This window comes from Mixophyes fleayi, chromosome 3, assembly GCF_038048845.1.
Source record: "Mixophyes fleayi isolate aMixFle1 chromosome 3, aMixFle1.hap1, whole genome shotgun sequence".
NCBI classification, from domain to species: Eukaryota; Metazoa; Chordata; class Amphibia; order Anura; family Limnodynastidae; genus Mixophyes; species Mixophyes fleayi.
In genome coordinates, this window is record NC_134404.1 from 148,347,957 (window position 1) to 148,373,020 (window position 25,064).

Genomic DNA, 25,064 nt, shown 5'->3' on the forward strand with positions numbered 1-25,064 from the left:
TTTATAAACAATAAATAAATAAAAATTAAGAAAATAAAAATTTCAAAATCTAAATTTTGATTTTCTCAAAAAGCCATATTTTACATTTTTGAAAAACCTCTAAAAAATGATTCATACTATTAATAAATCCCCAAAGTTGTATTTTGGGATCATGATGGGATTATTTGCTACAGGAATTTACAATTTTCGTGAATCACTCAAAACTGAATTTGAGGCACTAAACATCTGAGAAAATTAACAAAACAATATTTTTCCCAGTTCACTTCATTAGAGGATTGAACGTTCCTCTTCAGGTGTTGGGGGATGAGATTTTACAGGCAGCGCCTACTCCCACTTCTGCGGTGGTGTGTGAACTTAAGTGGAAAGATACTTTATATGGAAAGACACTTCAATTGTGTTGAATAGGCCTGCCTTTTACAGTGACAGGTTAGGTTTTGGTGGGCTTAAATTATTGAAGAAAAGCCCCTTGGTCACTAATTTAAGCCCATCCAAACCTTACCTGACCCTGGACCATTTGTGTCACATTTGAAAAAGCGGAGTGTTTAATTACAGGGGAGTATCAGACTGGGAGGATGTGTGCCTGGGAGCAGGGAGGAACAACAACTTGGAGAAGTGGTGCTGGTAGGGAGAGAGAAAGTAGACTGGAAGCAACACTGTACTCACAAGAAGAAGCCTTAGTCACCCGGCCAGGCAGAGAAGAGAAGTCACAGTCCATGAGGCTGCTGCTGATCTCCATGGGTCAGAGGAGCATGTGCTCCTCCAATCAGAGCTCAGCACATGCTCCTCTCACCCCTCAGCAGAGTCTCATGGGAATTATTTCTCTGACTCCCTGGCAGCCCAGTCAGTCTTCTGTGGTGTTTTAAATTGGTTTAGAGAAGTAAAGAAGAATAAAGAGGAAAGTAACGGGTACCTTATTGTTTCTACCCATTTAAAAATGCTACTCCTACTTCTAATAAGAAGGGGTTGAGAACTGTTTCAAAATGGATGTGTAAATTATTTTCTGAAATGCCAAAAGTTGCAAAAGTTTGTGCCAGCTGCAGAAAACAACTTGGGACACTTTGAAAAAAGCAAAAGGATCATTGTTCAGGTCCTCAAGATAATGTAGGATCAGCTTCCACTTCTCATCAGAGGGTATATAACTACTGTCTATCACAACAAATGGTGCTTCACATTTATTCTGGAGAAAGATGAAATCATTGATTAAGTGAACAGGCCAAGATAGTTCTCATTTTAATTATTTGAACAAACAAGTGAAAGCTCTTATAGCAGATGATCCCATCATAATCTCAAAATAAAACTTTGGGGATTTATTAACAGTGTGAACAATTTTTGAGATGTTTTTCAAAAAAATAAAATATATGGCTTTTTGAGAAGCTACATAAAAATAGTAAAATTTTCAAAATTTTACAGTTTTAATTTGTATTTAAATATACTGTTGTGTGTTATACCATATGAAAGCCCATAAAAAGAGCGTTACAATGAGACTTTGCCCAACTCTGTTGCTCAATCAGGTGAGCTACAAATGCCATTTAAAAAAATGTTAAAAGCAAATTGTTTGGTTGAAAGTGCAACTTTAAAGGCGTATAATTTCAGAACTAGTGCACATATCCGCCTAAGACTTGGTGGTTTTCTTTACACCCAGGACAGCATTTATTATACCAAATTTAATTTCAATCTGAAACGCTCAGTTTGTAACTCAATGTTGATTTATTGTGAAATGACTCAGGATCGCAGATTATAACCCCCTTAGGGTTGGGTTGCTCAATAGGCTCTTGTTGAATCTCTTATGTGTTTTTGGTTACCTGCGTATATTTTTATTCCTGTGTTTTATGTGCGTATGTATGATCTGTATAACAATATTTATTTAGATGTATGTGTGTGGTATACCAGATATCCTCAGCTAGCACATAAGGATGCCTCTGGTGGACCAGCTTAGGCCAAGTGAGTAACAGAGCTATGCATAAGCCCGGTATCCCCATAGGGAGAGATATTGGAAAGGTTAGGGGAACAGAGCTAGGCCTCAGGTACCTACAGTGGAACAGACAGTATGTCAAAGCAATAGCTGCATGAAAATGCAGTATAAGTCAAGTTAGGTTTTTAATTAAATACAAAAAGATACATTTTATTTATAAACTAATACAAAAAGTTAATTATTTAAACTGTATAGTGTGCATATTATATAGTAAAATCTGGATGTTCATGAAAGTAGTTTGACAATACATAATCAGTCTTTGGTCTAGGTGGCATCTTGATCCTTATAGCCAGGTGCATCACTTTTTTTTTTTTTTGGCATGCGTTTGGACATAGAATCGGATTTACTTTTCTGGCTTCGGCAGTACATCTCTGAGCCAGTGAGTGTGGTGTATTTAGCTTTAATATGCCCTTTAAGAAAAAACTGTATAGAAATCCAGAGAACACTGCTTCATAGTAGATGCTAACCCATTCTGTAATCTTCCCAGGTAGCTTACTCAGCAAGTACACTATAGAGCTTGCTAAATAATTTGATGAAATCTGTTATGGTAGATTTTTTTTAAATGTTATGGGACATTTTTGGTATATTCAGCATATTGATTTAAATTTTAAGCATCCAATATAGATGTCTGAGTGTTTTAAGAGGTCTAGTTTTTTTCTGTGTTCTGCTTGGTTTGTGTCTGAATTGGTTAGTCTGTTAAGAAGAGCTGTGGGAGAACTTTAGCACAGCGTACAAGTCATTAATTTGACACTTAGCTGCTCGCTTTTTTAAATTTTGACTTAATATATTTGGGTTTAATATTGCACTGACTTCAGTTTGTTTGACTTCATGGTTTAGGTATTAATGAATAAAACGTTGAAAATGATGTGTAGTTGCACAATGATTAGTTTTACACATGAAATAACATTGCTATATTGCAAGATCTTTCCAATGCAGGTGTAGCAGTTGTACTGCTGTAAATGAGAATCGATCAAGTGATCATCATTAAAGCTTTTACCTATATTATCATTTGTAAATGTTGCCTTTATACAATACAGTTTACTAAACAAGTACTAATTAAATCTAGTTTGATGTGAATAAATATGCGCAGATTAAGGGTCTGAGTCTGAAAGACTACCCAGTATTTTTCTCCTCTGCCATTATAATCAGAACATAGAACTTAATAGAAAAGTTTTTTTTTATTAAATTTGCTTAGTGTATAAACTATGCACAGTGTTTCTCAAGTAGCACAATACAGTCTCTGGCATATAATACAACTCATTCAAGAATAGCTGATACTGAAAACAAACCGCAATACACACACAGCAAAATTGAACTTGTGCCCTTATGTGTCTCTTGGATGGCCAATCCAGTCATATCCACTTGTTAACAGAAGAATTTGGAAAGAAAAAGGTACAGTTTTTTCTAATATATTATAATCCCTGACTTGACATATTTATCCAAAAATTAGGAGCCAGTAATTTTGTAAGAAAAATAACTTGTGGTGTGCAATTTCCAAACAACTTTGGCACCCCTCATCCCAAAATGTACCCTCATGCCCCAAAATTCCCTCACATGCCACTCAGATCTTCCACTTGCTTCAAAATATCATGACATGTTCTCACTGCCACTTGTAACAAAATGTCCCCACATCTATTTCAAAACTCCCCCACATGCCACTCAGATCTCCACAGACCTCTACACAGCTGAGCCAGCAGAGGAAGGTAGGAGAGAGTGTAGTCAAGAAAGCACTGCAATAACGACTTCCCTTCCTCTGGTTCGCTGTTTTTGCCTGCAGTGTGCGGAAGTGGTCGCTTAACTAGGAATCCAGCTGCTTCCATTCACTCTTATTTTTGCTTGCAGAGAATAAGTGGTATCAAGAGCAGCAGGCTGGAGTCCTGCAGCTGTTGCCCATCCCTACCTTAAACAAAGGGGAAGTTCATAAAGGGTACAACTGGATATCTGCTCTGTGCCCTACCAGCCTTGCAGTTATCTTCTCACAATATAAAACCATTAAAAGTTTGCAAACTCTGTTAGAAATTATAAGATAGTACTGAGAAGTGTCATCATATCAAGGACAGAGTGATGACACTCTCGGTTAAGTTGTCAGACCCAGAGAGCTGCTGCCGCTACATCTTCTGTGAACATGGGATACAAGTGTCCTTGCTTTGTTTTCATCTGCCAGCATAAGGCCAAAAAAATGTACCAGGCACACCTTTACTACTGCTATCTTATGGGTAACATTGATCATGGCAGTCCAGGCAAGTAGCAGAGGAGGTGGAAGTCAAGCACTCAAGGTGCAGGAGAGTATGTTGAAGGGGGGAAAATATTAGAAATATTGGACAGGTGACTGAAAGAACGGGGACAGGAGAGGTAGGAAGGAGGGAGTGCAGTTGACAGTAGAGGATTTAGAAGAAGTGGAACAAGGAGAGGTAAGGTAGGGTGTGAAGGAGTGATAGGGAGATGACTGGGCAGGGGATAATGAGGAAGGAGAGGTATTAGAGGCAGGTAGCAGAGTGTTGAGGCAAATTATATCTTCAGCTTGATGTGGATGTTCGACACGTGGTTCAGAAGTTGCGGGATAGTTCACTGAAGCATAGAAAAAGCGGTGAACGGTGGGGGAATCCCAGGCACTGTCTGAGGGTGGGTAAAGGAGAGCTGCAGGCTCGGTGGGGGATTGGCCAATCCCACTCTGGAAGAGATATCCCTTTTCTAGGTTTCCCAATACCAGAGCAGGTGTCAATCAAGAAAGAGAGAGTCCATGCAGCTGCTTGCGGTGCAGTAAAGGTTGAGGAGAATTCTGCTGCTTGGGGAGTGATGACAGGACCCTTACTCTTTGGGAGATACTGTTACCTCTTTGTCTTATGGTAATTCTTCTGCCACTAATGACAGTAGAGGTCTAAAACTTATTGGTCAGTGCTCTCGACACATTGCAATGTCACAGAAGGGTCACTTCACACACTTCATGTCAGGAGGACCAGCCACTAGCCTGCCCACAGACTGTTTGTATTTCCTGAATTGGAGTCCAATTTACTAGTCTAAAACTTCTGTTGATTTAGATCTCCTTTAAAATATTCTGCTGGATTTTAAGTTTGACTAACTGGCTTTTAAATTCCACATCTTACATCCCAGTTACCAGCAGAATTGTTTGGTAATGATGAAGTAATAGAGCTGCAACTTTTCTGCTTGTTAAAAGTAATTATCATTTGCCAAAAATGAATTATTTTGTTCTTAAACCTTTTAAATTTTTAAATTTCTTTTTTTTTCTATTTTATAGCCATTCATACATTGGTCAAGATTTCAGTTCACAAAGAAACACTGGGAAAATTTCCCTGGACCAAATTGATGCAGTAAGTATTGTATATCTATGATCCACTTAATAATCCTTGTTCCTAAATTACAAGTGAAAGTTCTCTTGGTATATGGACTCATTTTAAAATTGAAATGTCATCTGCAAACAGTGTAGGAAGCCATACCTCATTGATATTAGTCCGGCGGTAGTTCAGTGATGATACTGCTTCCTAGCAAATTAATAGGTTGCAAACTGAGTTGGCCAACAAAATGAATGCCTCAGTTTTTTTTTTTTTTTTAACGGGTGAACCAATTGTTTTGAATTCAATTGTATTATCTGGATATGTGTATTTTAAACAAAATAGATGCCACGGCACAGTGCAAATATCTGATATAAACCCATCTCTGTTTTGCAGTTGTTTAAATTTCTTTTTTTTACTTGTATCGTGGTAGCGAAAATAACATAAGCTGTTGGGTGGAGAAGCAAGCAGGCATTTTTGCTTATCTGCGGAAGTTGATTATGGATACGACAACCATAGACTGTATTCATTTTAGAAGTTTAATTTGAATGTCATTATGGTCATGAAGACAGTATTTAATGTATGCAACCTCCAATATGTGTGGCCAATTGTAATGCCAACTGTTTGTAAATTCAATCAGATGCACTGATTGCAATTTAAGTTTGAATGTATCATAATTTCACTTGTCCTCCCTGATACAGCTTTCTCTAACAAAACTCATTTCGAGCTCTTCACAACGTAGGTGCTCTCTGCCCTCTGGAGGACAGTACATGGCTAACTTTACCATACCTCATAAAGGGGCTTTAGCCTAACTGGAAGAATTGCCTGTTTTTGTAGGCCTGTTGTCTTCCTTTGAGACTCTTTTTGAACTCGGATAGTACGTTAAAGGAATGCAGCCTTCACTTGACTTCTGAGTTATGCACTTTGATCTGGTTCTTGAAAGCCTGGCAAGATGGTTCCCTACATTCAGTATTAGTCATTTTTAATGTTTATGTTTGGTGCTCTCAGCAACCAGTAGACTGTTTCGGCTGGAGGAGTTAATAAACTATGTCCAAGCTGCTCAAAAATATCTGTAAACAAATCAAATATTAAGCTGTGTGTGCAGTTATTTGTTTTGAGATGCTAGGAATGTATGGAAATGGATAACAGAAGGAGGCAAGGATGGGAGAGTATTGTGCTTGTGACTGTAAGGCGTATTTTTTTGAAGGAAGGGGTTTACACCATCATCATCATTTATTTATATAGCGCCACTAATTCCACAGCGCTGTACAGTGAACTCATTCAGATCAGTCCCTGCCCCATTGGAGCTTACAGTCTAAATTCCCTAATATAGACACATACATACATACATACATACATACATACATACATACAGACAGACAGACAGACAGACAGACAGACAGACAGGTAGAGACTAGGGTCAAATATTGATAGCAGCCAATTAACCTACCAGTATGTTTTTGGAGTGTGGGAGGAAACCGGAGCACCCGGAGGAAACCCACGCAAACACAGGGAGAACATACAAACTCCACACAGATAAGGCCATGGTTGGGAATCGAACTCATGACCCCAGTGCTGCGAGCACAATTGCTAACCACTAGGCCACTGTGCTGCCCAGTGGTTGTTTTGAATGCGTTCTGTGACGTGACCCACCTGAATATTATTTTTTTATTTTTTTTACTGTAAACATTGCCAGTCTTACTGTAAACTTGGAAATGCTTTGTATATGAAGTAGGTAAATATAAATGAATTTTAATATAAAAGTATCAGTGACCTTTAGCATTGTTAAACTTTGTGACGTTGAATGTGTTATGTTTTACTCTTTCAGCTTGCTTCAAAGTCATTTCCTCTCTGCATGCGTCAACTGCATAAGTCTTTGAGAGAGCACCATCACCTGCGTCATGGCGGGCGCATGCAATATGGCCTTTTCCTGAAGGGAATCGGTATAACACTAGAGCAGGCACTGCAGTTCTGGAAATTGGAATTTATAAAGGGAAAAGTTGACTCTGAAAAGGTACGCATGCATTTGTAAATGTTTAAAAGATTAGCAGTAACAACACAAATTAATGTCACAAAGGTGCTCTGAATGCTACCAGGTTTGCAGCAAGAAATGTGCTAGTATTCAAAGAGCACAAATCGATTACTATTTTACAATCACTTCAATGTGTACATGTTCATCACCTCAAATGTTCATCAAAATAACGTTGATGAGTTTTTACGAGTGTAAAGTCTGTGTGACAGGCCAATTCACTACTACCCACAAAAGAAAATGAAAGTGTGTTCAAAAAGTGAGGCACTCTAATGGCCATAAGCCTTAAAACTTATAATTTTATTAATAGTCATTAGAAATGGATATTTTTAATGACTATTAATAAAATTATAAGTTTTAAGGCTTATGGCCATTAGAGTGCCTCATTTTTTGAAAACAGATTTTCTTTTGTGGGTAATAGAGATTCCAATATAGTTTGCGAGTGCACCCTTCATTAAGTATTAGGGAATAAAAATTCCTTAACCATAAATATAAAAGGAGTAAAAATGGTCTACTTGGTGCAGTGCAATCCAACTATCTACTCCCAATTCACTGTCTGCACGCGGAGCGATCTGAATGCTAATGGGTTTTTACCTGGCAAACAGCTAGTGTTCAAAGCACCTGTGTTACCCACCCCAAATCCGATCTGTCACACTTATTAAGAGGGAGGGTTTAATAATTTAACACAAAGAAAGCAGGTTTATTTTTGTATAGTGAAAATTATTCTTATCACACTATTGTGTCTTGTTTTTTTGTTATCATTTCTATGTCTTGTTTTTATATGGTCTGAGGTAGTGGTTGAAGTGGGCCGATATGACATACTGCCACTCAGTGCTTTTTTTTGTAAAAAAAGAAAGGGGGGGGGGTTGTTTTCTCTTTTTTCTCATAAGGGCCATGTTTCTATCACCCTAATTAATAGCACTTTCCCCTCTTACCATCAGGTATCTTTATAATGCCACTTTCTCAAAAAATAACATTTTTGGCCCTTATTTTAAGCTGGTGTTATAAAGGCTTCTGGGTACCTAGGCAACCGGAAGAAGTCTCAATCATTAAGTTCACATTTCCATACCAACACTAATTTCCCACTTTGACTGGTTTGAGGTGATTACAGAATTTATGTTATTAAGGATGCAGTGTTCTGAAGCTCCCATATTAACATGTTAATGGGAAATACATACCGTGTTTAAGAAGGTGTACTGTTTTAAAGTGCCCCAGGAAAACCATAGAATTTTAAAAAGCCCATGGGCTAGATTTACTAAGAATCGTGTTTGAAACCGCCACCCATCGCCGGCGGTTTAGTGGTTCAAACCGCCGCATTTACTATAGGGCGGCTTGAGGCTTCAATTTAAAATGACTGGCGATGTATGGCGGATTGAAAAAGCTAAACCGCCGGCGGTTTGGTCAAAACCGCCATCCAAAAGAGCTTGATAGCTTAAATATGCTGTTTGAACTATTTTGCCATTCAGAACATTAGAGAATGCACCATTGACATTTAAATTATGTTGGCAATCATTATTTATTGATTAAGGGGCAAAATGAATTAAATATTGACTTATGAGGGAATAAAAAAATGTTATTATATTAAGGGGATAAAATTATTTCATTATATTATTTGGACAATATGTCATGACAAATTGCGCAACATAAATAATTATATCCACAATTAACAATCCGTTAATATTATATTTTCACATTTTCTACATAATATAATGCTATAATAGTGCTCCTTTAAAAAAAAAAAAAATTCTCTCATAAATTACTATTACATTTATTTTGTCCCTTTAGCAATAAATAATGATTTTCCAAATGATTAAAATATCAATGGTGCTTTCTCTTATGTTCTGAATGGCAAAATAGCTCAAATAGCAGCTGTTTGATCAATCTCGCCTATTGCAACCACCTCTTTCACTTTGGCCGTTTGGATGGCTGTTTTTTGGCGTTTTTGAAAACCCCAGCTTAGTAAATCCGGCTGTTTGTATGTTCATCATTGTTAAAATCAGGATGGCGGTTTGTAAAGTGGTGGTTTTGAAAAATGTAATTTCTGGCCGTTTTGACGGCGGTTCGGGCTTTAGTAAATCCAGCGGTTTCAAAGCCGCCGAAAAACTAGCCAAAAAGTGGCGGTTTAAACAATCTGCCCGTTAGTAAATCTAGCCCCATGTGTCCTCAGCCTTATTTGGAAGTGTTGTATACACAGTCATCCTGGACATGCAAGACCTTGACTTTCACTTGCACACTGGCCCCTGAGCATTTAGTTAGAAAGATTGCCATCATAAGCCTGTTTTTAATATTCAAAACTCCAATAAAACTTTACAATATCCTTTCAAAGCTATTTCTGGGATAAATTGACTAAATTAAAACAGAGTAAAAATAGTTGCTTGTGTTTGGCAAAATAGTGAAACCTTGACAATTGCTGAGAAATAATGTACGTATGGGAGTAAAGCAAATTGTAGTGGTAACACAGCATAATATTTGTGTAGAAAATAGCTGTACATGAAATTGAAAAATGTACAATTTGCATTGCTATTTGCTTACAATATTATCTGTAGGTCAAGACATGCGTGTCAAAGTAAATCTAATTTTTGGTTTCTCTCTTACATGTATATAGAATATAAATGTTCCTAAATAAAGGAACATGATGATAAAATAAATAAAGGAAGTGCTTTTAAAGAAGCATTCCTCGCTAAATGTTAAAGTTTAACCCAGCTGCCCCTCCACCTTAGTTGGAGCCTCAGGAACCTCTTTGTAGACAACAATAGCTGCATTGACAACTGTAGTGATTTTCAATTTCCTATATTTTTTTCAATATATGTTTTGCTGATTCCGTCTGTACAGACAACCTATGTTTAAAGTGCTTCTGTAGCCTAGATAGGCAGCCGTTTTGTGAGCTTCTTATTCATGCGCCAGCATCCTAGCCATTCACTAGTGCCTCGGGAGTATTGGTTTAGTGTCTTAGGAGCACATTTATCAATCTTTTCATAAAGTGAAAAATAGTTTTCAATCCTTATCGCATTGATAAGGATTGAACTATTTCTCAAATTTAGGAAAAACAGAACACAGGAACAGCAGTTCTGATAAACTGCAGTTTCTGTGATAAAAAAAAAAATCACACTTACCTCCCTCTTCGGAACTCGTTGTCTCCGGATCTCCTCCAGGTCTTCTTCGCTCCTCTTCATACATTAATTGCGCGTGTGCAGTTTGAAGATCTCCGCTATAGTTGCAGAGACAGAGCAGTGAGTGACAGGGAGGGATCATGTGATCCCTCCACACATGCGCTGTCCAGCTCTGCTCTTCAGAGTAGAGCAGAGCTGACTGCATTGGGATTTTTCATTTATGATGTACGCCAGCTTCAGATTGTGGACGGGAGCAGTCACCATACTGTAGAATGGTGACTGCTCCCAAAAACAAAAAGAAATGCAAAGCAGCAGATATCCACGATATCTGCTGCAATGCACCCTTCTTAAATATGCAGGGGACACAGAGGGACGTTTTTTTAATGGTAAGTGCACGATAGTGCACTAGCATTATTTGTTAAATATGCCCCTAAGTGATGTAACCTGTTTTTAGTGAATATAATTATAGGCTGTGCACTCATGTATATTAGTTTAGCAATCAACATAGATTTATCCACTATTTGTAAGGAATGGGTGACATGCTATTTATGAGTGAATGTAAACAAATTTTCATATTTTCCCATTATTTGCGACGTGTGCAGGTAAGTAAATTGAAAATAGTGTTTCTATTTTAGTTCTGGGTTCATTTCTATATCCTCTAAACAAATGTATTATATAACAAAGTAAAGTGTTTCTTTCTACAGTAAGGAGGTGGAGCACACACCACACATATAGTCTTATCTGGAAATACAATAAGAACAATTAATTTTGTTGTAGCCACTGACAGAATTGACAGAAAGCTAATCTGTAATAACTTATTTTTAAACATATTTCTTTATAACTTCATTTGATAAAATGTTTGAGGTTAGTATGCCTTTAACTTGCAATCAGTTTTCTAAAAACATTCAGTAAAAATTAGGCCATAATTTTCATTACTGCAAACTATTACTTTGTTCTAATCTGGCAAGTAGAAAGAGGGAAGTGCAGTATTCATACAAATAGATGTTTCTAAAATGGCTGCTCTCACCAGATAAAGTGATTTTTCAAAGGAATATAATGGTGCAGTGGCCTCTAAGCTGTTGTCATATAACAATTGATCTCTATATAATTTGTCCAGCACCCATGAATTGCTACATGTTTTCTTGTAGTGATGGGCTACAAAGTAGTTCTATGCAGGCAATACATTTTTAGCCTTGCAAGCAAATCATACTGAGGAAAACTGCTCAAATATCTGGACCTTTTTCCCAACTTGTTTTTGAAGCCAGTATGGAAACCATTTTAATTGAATGGAGTTTTTCTTTCCCCCTGGCTGCTGACCTAAGAAAAGTGTGTGAGACACCAGACTTACAGGTAAAGGTGCCAGACTACCTAGTTAATTTTGCAAAGCACAAGCATTTTAGCAAAGTATATTTAAAGTATATCTAACAGCCCCTGATGGCAATATGTATTTATCAAGAAAAGTGTGTGTGTATTATAGCAATCACATATTCTCAATGTTTACAAGAATAACAGTGAATGTATTATACATTTCTGTATAGAAATGTCTTTAGGATATGAAGGTCCCAAATTAACAATATCTCTTTAGCTCATGTTGTCTCACTACCCCTTCCTCCAGAATGTTAGCTTTTATGGGCAGGCTTCTGTTCCCGATGCCTCATGTCTGTCCAATCTCTGCCTTCCTTGTTAATTCTCTGCCATACACTGAAATGTTTTTGTAAGCCATGTGATTTTTGTTCTGCTCATTGCATCCATGCAGCTATTATTCTGCTCTGTATCCATGTACATGATATGTTCACTGTTTTCATGTATGTCATATTTCTACCACTCTTAGGCACTCTTGAATCTGTGGCGCCATACAAATAAAAGATAATAAGAACCCCTTACTGTGGATGTTCTTAGTTTTAAAGCTGGTTGGCATAGACCAACCTTTAGCTAATCAGATCATGAGAATGTTTACAACAGGCAGAGTGACTCCGATAAGTGTTCTGATCTTGTATAGGCCGTGACCTGCTCAGACTTTGATTACGCTAGTGAGGACTGGGTTGCCTGTGACAATGGTAGTGTCATATGTGTGGGAATGAAAGCAAGCAGGACATCACACTACGGTCTCACCTGGTGGAGAGCCAGGGAAAGGCAGAGTGTAATGTAATTTGACAGTGGGCCAAAATGCAAAGAGCTTTTCATAATTTTTGTTCTCTTTAACCAATGGTAACCAGACCCTTTCCACCCACAGGTTTTCTTGGGAAGCTAGTTGTCTTTAAAAATAAACTAAAAGCTGAACATAACCTTTAATGTTAAGGAAGTGTTGGTTAAATATATTTATCAATAGGATCATTTACTCTATTGCATGTATTGTCAGTTTGTTATGAAGGAAGGAGTCAAGTTTTCTTTTCCACTTTGGCTGTTCCGTTTAATACAAATAATGCAGAATGGCTTCTAAAAATATTTCACCTTGCTTAGCAATTATTTATGTGTTGGTAGGACAGTATTTAACGTGAATTATCACTTTCCTTTGTCTGACTCTCAATTGCCAGCTCTGATTGAGCAAGAGAGAAACGTGCACCTTTTAGTGTGTAACATGGAAATATTGAACAGAAAGCATTGTGCAATAATTTAATGAATATATGCAGCAGTGCAGGAAGACTGCAAAATAATTTTCACAAAACATATAAAAAATGATGGGTTTATGGAATTGTACTTAAGCAGTGCTGATACATTCAGTTAATATGAGCTGAAAATTGAACAGCTGTGACAGTAAAATTCTGTTCTACTGTATTGTTGGTCTCTGTTATCATTCAAGAGTTACACTATCAAATATTAGATCATGTTTACACACACTGTGGCTATTCATATTGCATGTCACAGCTAGTAGTGCCTCCAGCTAATTGCAGGCTCTGGAAGCTGATGTCAGGATTGACTTGTTGATCATGGTGTTGCATTTACCAGTGTTAGTTTTTTGTAGCCCTATTTGATTTTTGAAGTCCCACAATTTATGCTTTTGCAATCCAGTGTGGAGTGTAAATAACAAACAGTATAAAACATTCTAAAGCATTAATTATGTCAAGAAAATTTAAATGATATGGGGGGGGGGGTGTTTACATTTTTAAAACTGAGTGAATGAGAAGTTTTAATTAAATGCAAAAAATGCAACAAAGTAGGTAATGGTAAGTTTAGCAAAGATAGAAAGTGAAAATGTTATATCAAACGTGTGTGTTTTGTTTAGCAACTAGTTTTTCACATACCTGCATAGAAAGCAATTGCTAGACCAGTAAAAGGTAAGCAGGGTAAATTAATTGGAGGAGAAATACAGGGTGATTCAAAAGTCGCAGTACACCCTTTTATTTCAAAAACTCTATAGGAAATTGGGAAACCTGAATACTCCAGTAAGGTATGGGTGACGTGGTCTATCTTTTACGGTATGTACCAAACATGGGCGCCATCTTGAAATCGGCCAATCGGCCCAATTCCTGTAGAGTTTTTGAAATAAAAGGGTGTACTGCGACTTTTGAATCACCCTGTAGATAATTTTCTCTTTACGAAGGAGGCAAAAAATTCCAGAAAACATATTGAGCTGTATTAACCAAAGCACACCACTGAGTATTTGTTTAACACATAGGGAAGCGCAATTTCCATCTAAATATTAAGATGGGTAAAGCGGCTTTGAATATTGAATCCACTATTGCGTTTTAAGTAAAATCAGTTTGGTAATGGATATGTTTCCATTATTTTTAGTATATTTTCTTTGTTATATTTTTTAATAGGATCTCAAATATTTCATCCAAGACTGATGAGTCGGCAAGGATTTACCAATGATGCCAAACTATATAAAATATATATATGTATATATGTGTGTGTGTGTCTATGTATATGTGTGTGTATGTTAATATAATAACCATTGTTTAGCATAAAAGAATGGCAAATTAGATTAAAGTACTAGCATAGGGGAAAAGTCAGAATATGAAAAGAGATGAATGTTAGAAAGCAGTCTCATTGTAAGGGCAATGTTTTTGGATTGGCCTAAAATTATTTGTGGGGTATATTGGGGTTCAATATGGGCCCTATTTTTTTTTTATTTTTATTTTTTATAATAAAAGCTCCACATGCAGAGCAGGTCATTAAGGCTACATAACTATTGGAGATTGATTGTCTGCAGTTCAGCTGTTTTCCATGCAGTGTGACCACTGCTTGAGTGGACCTGATCATAGACAGCATTGACCTCTATAGAGACTGCGGTGTCTTCACCCGATGATATTTGTTTCATGGCCAGAGTAAAAAATATTATAAGCAACTCTCTGGTCCGACTAGTGCATGAGAGAAAGTGTCGCTGAGTACAGACAGTGTGGTTCCCATAGAGATCAATGATCTATATAATTTGATCCTTTCAATTTGCAATCACAATGCACAGACACAATCTGCAAACCTAGCTTGTGATAAAAAAAATATTTGGGCAAAACAACAATTTGGACAGAAGCTAATGAGGTTCACTATAGATAAATGTAAGACAATGCACTTGATATGTAGCAATTATATCAGAGAAGTCCTGGAGAGCAATTTAGAAAAACTAGTAGACAAGTAGGCAAAAGTTTCAGCACTCAATAAGAGCAGCTGCTGCAAGGGATAATAAAATTCTGGCATGCATGAAAAGGGGAATAGATGTATGCGGATACCTTTTGTGTAAAGGGAAGAACAACATTTTTGGACTGTTCCTGCATTCAATTAAAGTGAGAATAGTTTATATGTCACAATCAGGCAAATTTTAATCCTTAAAATGTTACTATCGAGTGTATGTAAAGACAGCATACTTGTTTGCCGTACAGAAGACAGAGCCATTTTTACAGTTCTTCAGAAAACACTAATAAGTTAGATTTGGGTTTTGAGTGTGCATGGAATACAAATCTTAGTAGTTTTGTTCTCCAGTAAATTCTAGTTTATAGAACACATAGAATTGTTTTTAAATTGGAATTCGATAATCCATTTTTGTCTGGTATTTTGAGTCAATATTTTTATTAGTGAAAAATTGATTATTGAAGCATGTATGATTTTGTGTGCATATTTATTTTAAATAGTTTTGCTCTATATTGTAGCTCTTTGATTATTTTAACTACACCCATTAGGAAGATCTTTTTCCCTTTTATTTCCCCTGGCACACTGACCAGAAGAATATATCTATACCCAATCACTGATGAATTTCGTGATAGATTATGTGATATCTGGTTCCCAGACTGAACAGACTTTGCCTGGTGAGTTCTTCACTGGGGCTCAGTATTTACCATCATTTGGGCTCCTAAAATCATCTGGAAAATCCCAGGCCACCACCTCCTTCTGTTCCACTGGCCATCCATACTGCCTACCCTCAGCTCTGGATCCACTGCTAGCATAGCCTCCAGCTTTGGCCTAGTCCTCCTACCTAGCCTTCCAGGTCATTCACAAGGCCTTCCTCCTCACTAGGGGTAGGGATCAATGGCATTCTGAATGGATGAGACTCTACTAACTCCAATGCCATCATATTCCCCCCTGGCCCCACTGCACTCCTTTTTGGGCTATTGCAGTTTGTTAAATAGACCCCTAAATTTGTTATCAAGAATGATTTATGATGAATTGTGTTGACTGCTGAAACAAGATGTTCTATCTACACACAACATTCTTAAGTGATAAATTTGTTTAAATCAGTGCTTTGTAAGGCATTTGATTTGTTTGTTTAGATCATTTACCAGATTTAAATTGAATACAAAAAGCTTAGCAGGGGTATTTATTACAGTTAAGCAAACTTTTTGAAACTGTTCCACACAATATTCACCTCCTCCCACGTATCAGTAAAATTTTGCATGTGGAATTTTGCGTTGATTGTTCCCAGACTTAACCCAATTACACGGCACAGTGGAATAAATCTCATCACTAATCATATACCATAAATTCATAGAATTAAAATCCAGTTTGGAATGGTGTTCTGCAGTATGGCAAAGCGGAACTTGGAGACTATGGGCCTGATTCATTTAGAAAACTAAAGCAAAAAAATAAATAGTAACTTTGCACCTTGGCAAAACCATATTGCATTGGAGGGGGAGCTAAATTTAAAATGTGGGGACAGGTTTATTGTTGGGGAAGGGCATGTCCTAGATCATCTTTCTGTGTAAAAAATAAAGCTATCTAGTAATTGTGTGCTACATGGAAAAAAATAGCCAGTATTTAACTTATGTGCAAAATAATAAACTAATATGCACCCCTTGCATTGTAAAATAGTTTTGTCCAGGAAAAAACTTTGCAGACCTGAAATCTTTTCAGCCTAGCTGGTAGAATAATGAAAGCCACTCACACCAAGGCGAGTGCATAGTGTGTCAGAAGACTATGCTGTGAATATGTTAATCAAGTGATTTAGCTTTCCAACTTAAGCTAGGTACACACTACAGGGTTTTTGTCCAATAATTGTCTCAACCAGCCGACATACGATCGCTCTTTCAAAAGTCGGGTCAGTGTGTGTGGTGACACGATGGTCGAAAGTCTGCCCAAATGGATGATTGTCGCCTCATTTGGTTGGTCCGTTTAATATTTTCGTTCCAGTCTCTTTTCCGATGTGTAGTGTGTATAAACTTCCGACCGATCCACGACAATCCTCCGATACTTCTTCGACCTGGGGGGGGTGTGTGTATGTAAATTTGTGATGCCTGTACCAGCCCCACGTGGTGTGGTATCCGCACTTCACTGACTTGTGTTTTGCATAAAACTTCTATTTTATAGGAAAGAATGAAGAGACAGTGTTGCCTCCTCTTCTTATGTGGCTTTGGGTGTTAACTATAGTGAAATCTCCCTTTATGCTAATGTCTTTGGTATATTGTTACATGCCCCGCAAATGATGCTTCAGTGTGTACGAAATTAAAATTATTTCTCACGACAACATGGCTGTAAAAAGACGCTAACGGGACAGCCGCTCTTCCCTTTATCATCTAAAACAAGGCTAGTGTGTATGCAGTCCATGGACCGAGCGATCGGATGTAAAATCGATCGACATAAAAAGTTGGTGGAAAATTCTGTAGTGTGTACACAGCTCAATTTGGAAGATGTCTGCAAATTTCCTCTATTGGGAAGTTTCATGTACTTCACTGGTGCACATGCTATATGCAGCCCTCAAGGCATTTTTTATATGGCCCATGGGATGAAGGACAAATACTTAGAGATCCGGTGCAGAAATTCTACCATATTTCTCTGCTGTGTCCGACTGTGTTTGTCCCGCATTACACAGGGTCTCACTTTGACAATGGGCGTCCACCCCTGCAGCCATAGTAAGACCTAGCCATTTGTCAGTGAGGTCAGTCTAGCAGCAAAGCAGAATGAATGAGTCACTCTTGATTATCTGCATTCTCCTGTTATACTACTGCAGAGCTTATCGTTGCTCGAGAGTTTAGGTAAGAAATTTGTTGGTATAGGGGATTGTGTTGTTACAGAGTGAGGGATGTGTTGTCACAAAGACAGAGGTGTTGCTTCAGGAGTATTATGGAGTGAGACGAAATCTATTATAGGAGTGGGGGAGGGAACGTGTTACTACAGGGGTTAGTATGTTACTATAAGTGTGTTATGAGTGGAAGGTCATGGCTCTGCTACCTGTGTAACATGAACACATCCACTATATATGGCCACACCACCTTTTGTGCACAGTTTTCAGTCCCCATTGTTGACTTCTTAACAATGTTTAAAGAATTGCATTAATGCAAATAGGTGAATCTTTTCTTGTAGTAAATTCTACATATTTTAAAAGTTTAGGCATATTTTTTTTTTTATTATAGCCCCTTCAAATAACTACTATTACCCAATGTGACCCTCAGACCAAAAAAAAGTGCACCGCTGATCTACCATATCTATTTGGTCTGGTGTGAGGCTAGGTATGGTCTTTTGTAATGTCCTTTTCAAACACAATAGGGGAATAGGCCATGTCTCATCTTTCTGTATTTACTTCCCCTGTAAAATACCATATTTTCATGTTGGGTAATTGAATATCCATGGTTTCCTATCCTCTTGTGAATTTGTGTTCAATATCACTCAGGCTAATACCACATCTACAACAAATATAAATTAGTTTATTTTTTACAGCAATTATAAATTTCTGTTTGCCTAAGTCGGTGTTTGACCTTGGAAACTTGGGTCTTTTTTATGTAGAAGAGTAGATAAAGTATTACTAATGAGAATATCTTCAGGACTTAGTTATGTAGATTTAAGAGAGTGATGTACTTTTAATTATTCTGTACAGCTAATGTGAATGCCGATTGAACTTAATTATACCTCTGTGTATTGCTCAGTGAAGCATTTTCATTTCTGAGACCCTAACTAACTGCATTCATTGGTGCACCCCAAGGTTAAGCAAGTTGTTTAAATGTTGACACTTGATATTCATTTCTTCACAAAGAGAAGCTATGTATTTTTGATAATGTATGCAGTATTTCATACATGTTCCTGGCTTAATAAAAGATCATTGAAGTGATTGTCTTCATTATAGAGTATGGAACATGTTTTGTATAAAAGCCAGAAGAGAATCATAAAGTGTGAGGCTAAATTAACTCTGTACTATATAAATATATAGTTGGTAAAGGTAGTTTTTGGAGAAACTGGTATGAGTCACTCCTTTTTAATTACTGTTATAATCTGTTACTATATCTGAGCCATCCATTGTTTTAACCTTATTATGTATACCTGAAATTTGATTGCGTTGTGCGCAGTTATTTTTATTGTCTCTTTAATGAACTTTGGTTTCTGTTTTCTCTGATTATTTTTTGGTGTGGTTAGGTTGTTCTGTGTAGGAATGTAGGGATCACACATCCCTTCTGCTTTGCTTTCTTCAACCAAATAGCCAAGTATACATTTTTAATTCCTTTCAATAGTGACTGTCCTAGAACAACCAACCAGGGAACTTTCTGTTTTTGTTATATTAAACACATCAGCCGTCTACTGTTATCCTTTACATTGATATGGGATATGACTTCTGCGCAGTTGCTATCTTTGTATATAAATGTAACATTGGTACTTGTTTAGTGTAGCAGCAATGACTGCCAATTGGGCACTGTAAGAAAATTCTCTCTAGTTTAGGGCAAGAGTAACTTATTTAGCATTAAAAACTTGATGTTGTATCATCTTGAGTCATATGCAGAATCTTTATCTTTCTTTTCGTCTATTTTATTTGTTGTCTTCAACTGTGTTGTAGAGAGGAACAAATTTTTTTCAACTTTTTCGCTCACTCTTCCTGTAACTTTTCTGTTTGTTTGTTGCACTGAGAAATGTTTGTCTACTGTTATTTGTTTGTCAAAATATTTATCGTTCTCCTGCATCAATCATTATAAACTCCTTCATTGTGCATTATTATTAATCCTTTATTATTGTTACCATTTATTTATATAGCGCCACTTATTCCGCAGCGCTGTACAGAGAACTCACATCAGTCCCTGCCCCATTGGAGCTTACAGTCTAAATTCCCTAACACACACACACACACACACTAGGGTCTAAATTCACACACACACACACTAGGGTCTAAATTCACACACACACACACTAGGGTGAATTTGTTAGCAGCCAATTAACCTACCAGTATGTTTTTCGAGTGTGGGAGGAAACCGGAGCACCCGGAGGAAACCCACGCAAGCACGGGGAGAACATACAAACTCCTCACAGATAAGGCCATGGTCGGGAATTGAACTCATGACCCCAGTGCTGTAAGGCAGAAGTGCTATCTGCCATGCTATCATTAACACCTCTCCACCATGCTACCCCCTACATCAGTTCCCTTCTGAGAGCTATCACGCCACTGCTGAGTCCGATTGAGATACTGATCTGTGATCAGTTGTCCTCTGAGCAAAGTTATATATATTTTTTCAGAATGCTAAAGCTGTGCGCACAGCATTTTGGGCGCCTGTTAAATGCCTGCATTATTAGTAATAACGGAGAGCTCATTACATAGTTCTCTACTGCCCCTACACCAATCCCTCTTCAACAAGAGCAGCATGACACAGCATCGTTTGGAGCAGGCCTGTCCAACCTGCGGCCCTCCAGGTGTTGTGAAACTACAAGTCCCAGCATGCCCTTCCAGCTATCAGCTGGATGTCTACTGGCAAAGCATGCTGGGGCTTGAAGTTTCACAACACCTGGAGGGCTGCAGGTTGGACAGGCCTGGTTTTGAGGCCAATGAGAAATGTCCTGTTTCATGCAGGGCATGGCTTCCCAGGATTAGACACCATGGTAGTCTGTTGACCGTTATTTGTGGATATGTTATTTCAGAACCTGTAGTATGAAATGTCGACAGTCATCTGATGTGTCCAATATATAACAGCCCCATTGTGTCTTATTTACACCTAAATATTTGTAAGCGTTCCCTAATTTATTTTTCATTTTTTTTCCAAATCGCCTGCCCGAGACCGCTGTCTAACTTGACTTCATTACATACACATCCCTGCCTGTACGATACCACCATCATTACTTCAGTTTTCAGTAGGGGCGTTATTGCTAACCTCCGTATCCGAATGCACCAAGGCTAGGTCCAGAAATATTTGGACAGTGACACAATTTTCATAGTTTTTGCTCTGTATGCCACTACAATGGGTTTGAAATTAAACAACAGATATGCAATTGAAGTGCAGACTTTCAACTTTAATTCAAGGATTTGAACATTAATATTGTATGAAATGTTTCGGAATTGCAACCATTTTTTACACAGTCCCCTATTTTCAAGGGCTCAAATGTAGGTGGACAAATTAAATGAATCATAAATAATTTGTTAATACTTAACACTTTGTCACTAATCCTTTGCAGACAATGACTTTCTGATGTCTGGAACCCATGGAAATGACCAAACACTGGGTTTCCTCCTTTGTTATGCATTCCCACGCCTTTGCTGCAAATGCCTTCAGTTATTGTTTGTGCATCGTTCTTTTTGCTTTTAGTTTTCTCTATAGCAAGTGAAATGCTTGCTCAGTCGCGTTGAGATCAGGTGATTGACTCGGTCATTTCAGAATATTCCACTTCTTTGCCTTAAAAAAATCCCGGGGGTTGCTTTCGCAGTATGTTTTGGGTAACTTGCTGAAGCTGAGCAGACCGTATATACCTATACACTACAGACTTAATTTGGCTGCATCTGTCTTCCATCACATCATTAATAAACATTAGTGACCCAGTGCCATTGGAAGCCATGCATGTGCATGCCATGACACTGCTTCCACCGTGTTTTACATATGTGGTATGCTTCAGAGCCATTTCAAGCCTTCTCTATACTTTTTTTTTCTTCCTGTCATTCTGGTACAGGTTGATCTTAGTTTCATCTGTCCAAAGAATGCTGTTCTAGAATTGGGCAGACTTTTTTTTTTTTTAGATGTTTTATGGGCAAGTCTAATCTGGCCTTTCTATTTCTGTGGCTTGTGAATGGTTTGCTCCTTGTGGGTGAACCCTCTATACTTACCCCCATAAAGTCTTCTCTTTGTGTTAGACTTGGATAACGATATGCCCACGTCCTGGAGAATGTTCATGTTTCTTGGATGTTGTGATGGGGTTTTTCTTTACCATGTAAAGGATCCTGTGATCATGCACCTCTTGTGTTCCGTGGATATCCAGGCCTCCTTGTGTTGCTGAGCTCATCAGTGTGCTTTTTTTCTTCTTTTTTTTTTCCTCAGTATGTACTAAGCTGTTGATTTGGCCACTCCTAAGGTTCCTGTTATCTCACTGATGGACTTTTTTTTTGTTCTTGCAGCCTAAGGATGGCCTGGTTCACTTGCATTGAGAGCTCCTTTGACCGCATGTTGTGAGTTCAAAGTGCTTCCAAATGCAAATGCCACTCTTGGAATCAACTCCAGACCTGTTGCTTGCTTAATTGGTAAAACTTTTGGTCCCTTGTAAAAGAGGGGTCTACATATTAACAGCTACAAGCCCTAAACCTGTCCTCCAATTTGGATGTGAGTACCCTCAAAGTAAAGTTGATGGCACTTTAGGCACATATTCATTATATAACTGTAACTTGAATATGTTTTGGTAAACAGCTAAAATAACATGTATGAACACCTTAAAAATACATGATCATTCTCTCTTCTGCCAGAATGAAAGACTTACAGTTGCTGAAATTGAATATATTTTTGGCGATTAAAGCTTCCAAAACCCAACAAAAGTCTACTGCTGTCAGTGTGTACTATTCAACGTTTCATATATCATTATTTTTCCAATGGTACTTTTCAATTTATGAACTACCTGACTGAGGCTGTTTTTCATAGGCATCCATCGCTGTTTAATATCACTTGCATAGTTGGTCTATGCCTTTAAATAGCTTCAATGTAAAAGGTGTTACGTGATGATGTACGTAAAAGTCGAGGGTTGACAGCTTTTTTTTCTAGTACACCAGCATCTTTTAACTGATGAGTTTATTCTCCTGCTGTTTGTTCAATGCCTTTGCTGGCTGTAAATTATATATTCATAAGTATGGTAGTATCCCATCTGTTTCTGCAGCGTACGGCTGTTCTGTTCTGGGGATAATTATTTGTACAGCACATCTCCTTAGATTACTGAATAATTTTGGTGCATAGCAGAAGCAAACAAGATCTGCGGTAAAGGTTGGCTGCTCAAAGGCAAAGCCAGACATTTTATGGGTGACAACTTCACTTCCAAGATCACAAGTCAACTGGCCACTCACTTAATATGGAGATTAATATTGTTTAAATCAGAAAATCTGAATAAGTTGCCTTCCCAGTTCCGCTTAACATGCAAGTACAAAAGGCTTATGTTCATTTAAAATATAGTATATTGAGTGATCGAGCAGGAATAATATTGCTTTTATGTCAGGTTTTAAGGGGTGGTCTGTTCTGTGCTTATGCTTTAAAATGGCATTAAGGTGCTATCAATTTCACGTATCGCGAAGATTATAGCGATAACCAGAATGTGTCCTCACAATCTAGTAATAAGGTGAATTCCTTTGATGGACTGTGGAAAAACAGCTGAATTGTTTTAGATTGTCAAAAATGTGATGGGGGAAATGTTATTTTTTTAGCAGATGTCTCAGACTCGTTTTGTATTCAACACAGTAAACATTTGGAAATGAATTCCCCTCCATTTAGGAATAAATAACGCAGAATGGAAGTTTTTGATCAGTATCCATCAATTTGCAGATGGTGCTCATGGCTTTAAAACACTTTACATAACACATCACTTTCTGGATAATTTCCTCTCTGGTTAACCCAATATTCAAGGCTGCCCTGTTCATTTCACAGTGTATAACTGTGGTGTTAATACCATTTTCCATGTGAAAATGTGTGTGACTTGTGTTAAGTGATGCCATAATTCATTCATATTCATATAGTAGTGTAAATATAGAATATAAACATTAATTCATTTTGTTTTGCTTTTATTATATTCTGTTGTTGGTCTTTACAACTTTATACACATTTTGATACCATAGAAAATAGGATTCCCCGGCGCGCTGGATGGGGGGGGGATAGGGAGTATAGGAATGGAGGTCTGGAATGGAATAGGAGAAAAAGTGGATGGATATTGTAAAGGATAATACAATTGCAATAAAACACGAGAGTGATCACTCTAAGCATACAGCAAAAACAATGATAATGACAAAGCAAGACAATATCACATGATGCCAAAATCAGCTGGCTCTAGGTACCATGTTCTCAGTATACTAAGCTATTGTGTATATACACCGTACATTTTTCTTGCATTAAAAAAAGGACATTCCCCCCTACTCCTTGCCCCTGCCATATAAACTCAGGCTAACTAATAGATACCATTGGGGATATTCTTTTATAGCCTAAATATAGGTAAACAAACTGTTGTAGGGACAATAAAAACAAAGATGCAATAGTTTCTGTTAATTTTAACCAATGAGACAAAATTGCACTCTATTTTGCGGACATTGCTGGAAGGTCTGCTAGTTACAAGGGAGTATTTCTTAACCAAAGATAAACCATGGAGAAAACACACCTTCCTCATGGTAATTTAACTTCCCAAAAAAGGACAACTGGAACAAAAATAAGTGAGTAGATCCAGCAAAACTGGCCATCACATGATCTCAGAACTGCTACTACAGAACACCATATGAATAGAAAAGATTGCCTCTCTATTATTGGCACCAGTAGATGTTGGTGGTCTATAATGTATAAAGGTTTCTTTTTATTCATGGCATAAGTGAGATGTTATGACTAATAGTACAGAGACACAGTCTTTATTTGCATTAGTATTAAAAAGATCTGCTTTCAATTTGAAACTTGAGACACAAATCTAACTTGTCATTGCGTTATTGCACAGAGTATTTTTCTTTTTTTTTTGTTTTGTGCAAATATAGGCGCCAAACAGAGGATGGATGGAGTAGTATATCAATTGGGTTTTTTTCAAACAATTGATTAGTTAATTGTGCATGTTGCAGGAAAGGACCCTCACATTTGCCTTGTTGAGATTTTAGAATTTGCCAGGCTTTATTTGATGAATGTGCTACATCCTATTTGAGACATGTAATCTAGAAGGCCAAACAGCACCCACACCACAACACCTGTGCTTTGTGCAAGTGTTCAGTGGAAACTCTAAATTCCTGGCTAACTTCTACCCCCACATGGGAGGAGCCTCTGGTCATTGCTTCCCATACATTTTGGATCACATATGAGCACAAGATAGGCAGACAGCGGGATTGGAGTGACAGATAGGCA

The 25,064-nt window shown here is 37.6% G+C and overlaps 1 protein-coding gene across 3 annotated transcripts in view; it reads left to right on the forward strand.

Moving 5' to 3' along the window:
• PRIM2 (DNA primase subunit 2) overlaps positions 1-25,064 on the forward strand; it is a 140,447-nt gene that overhangs the window by 88,337 nt on the left and 27,046 nt on the right. For all 3 annotated transcript variants that reach the window (XM_075202562.1, XM_075202563.1, XM_075202564.1), the window contains exons 9-10: positions 5,229-5,301; positions 7,091-7,276. In XM_075202562.1, coding sequence (XP_075058663.1) covers positions 5,229-5,301; positions 7,091-7,276 — 259 coding nt within the window. The remainder of the gene's footprint in view (positions 1-5,228; positions 5,302-7,090; positions 7,277-25,064) is intronic.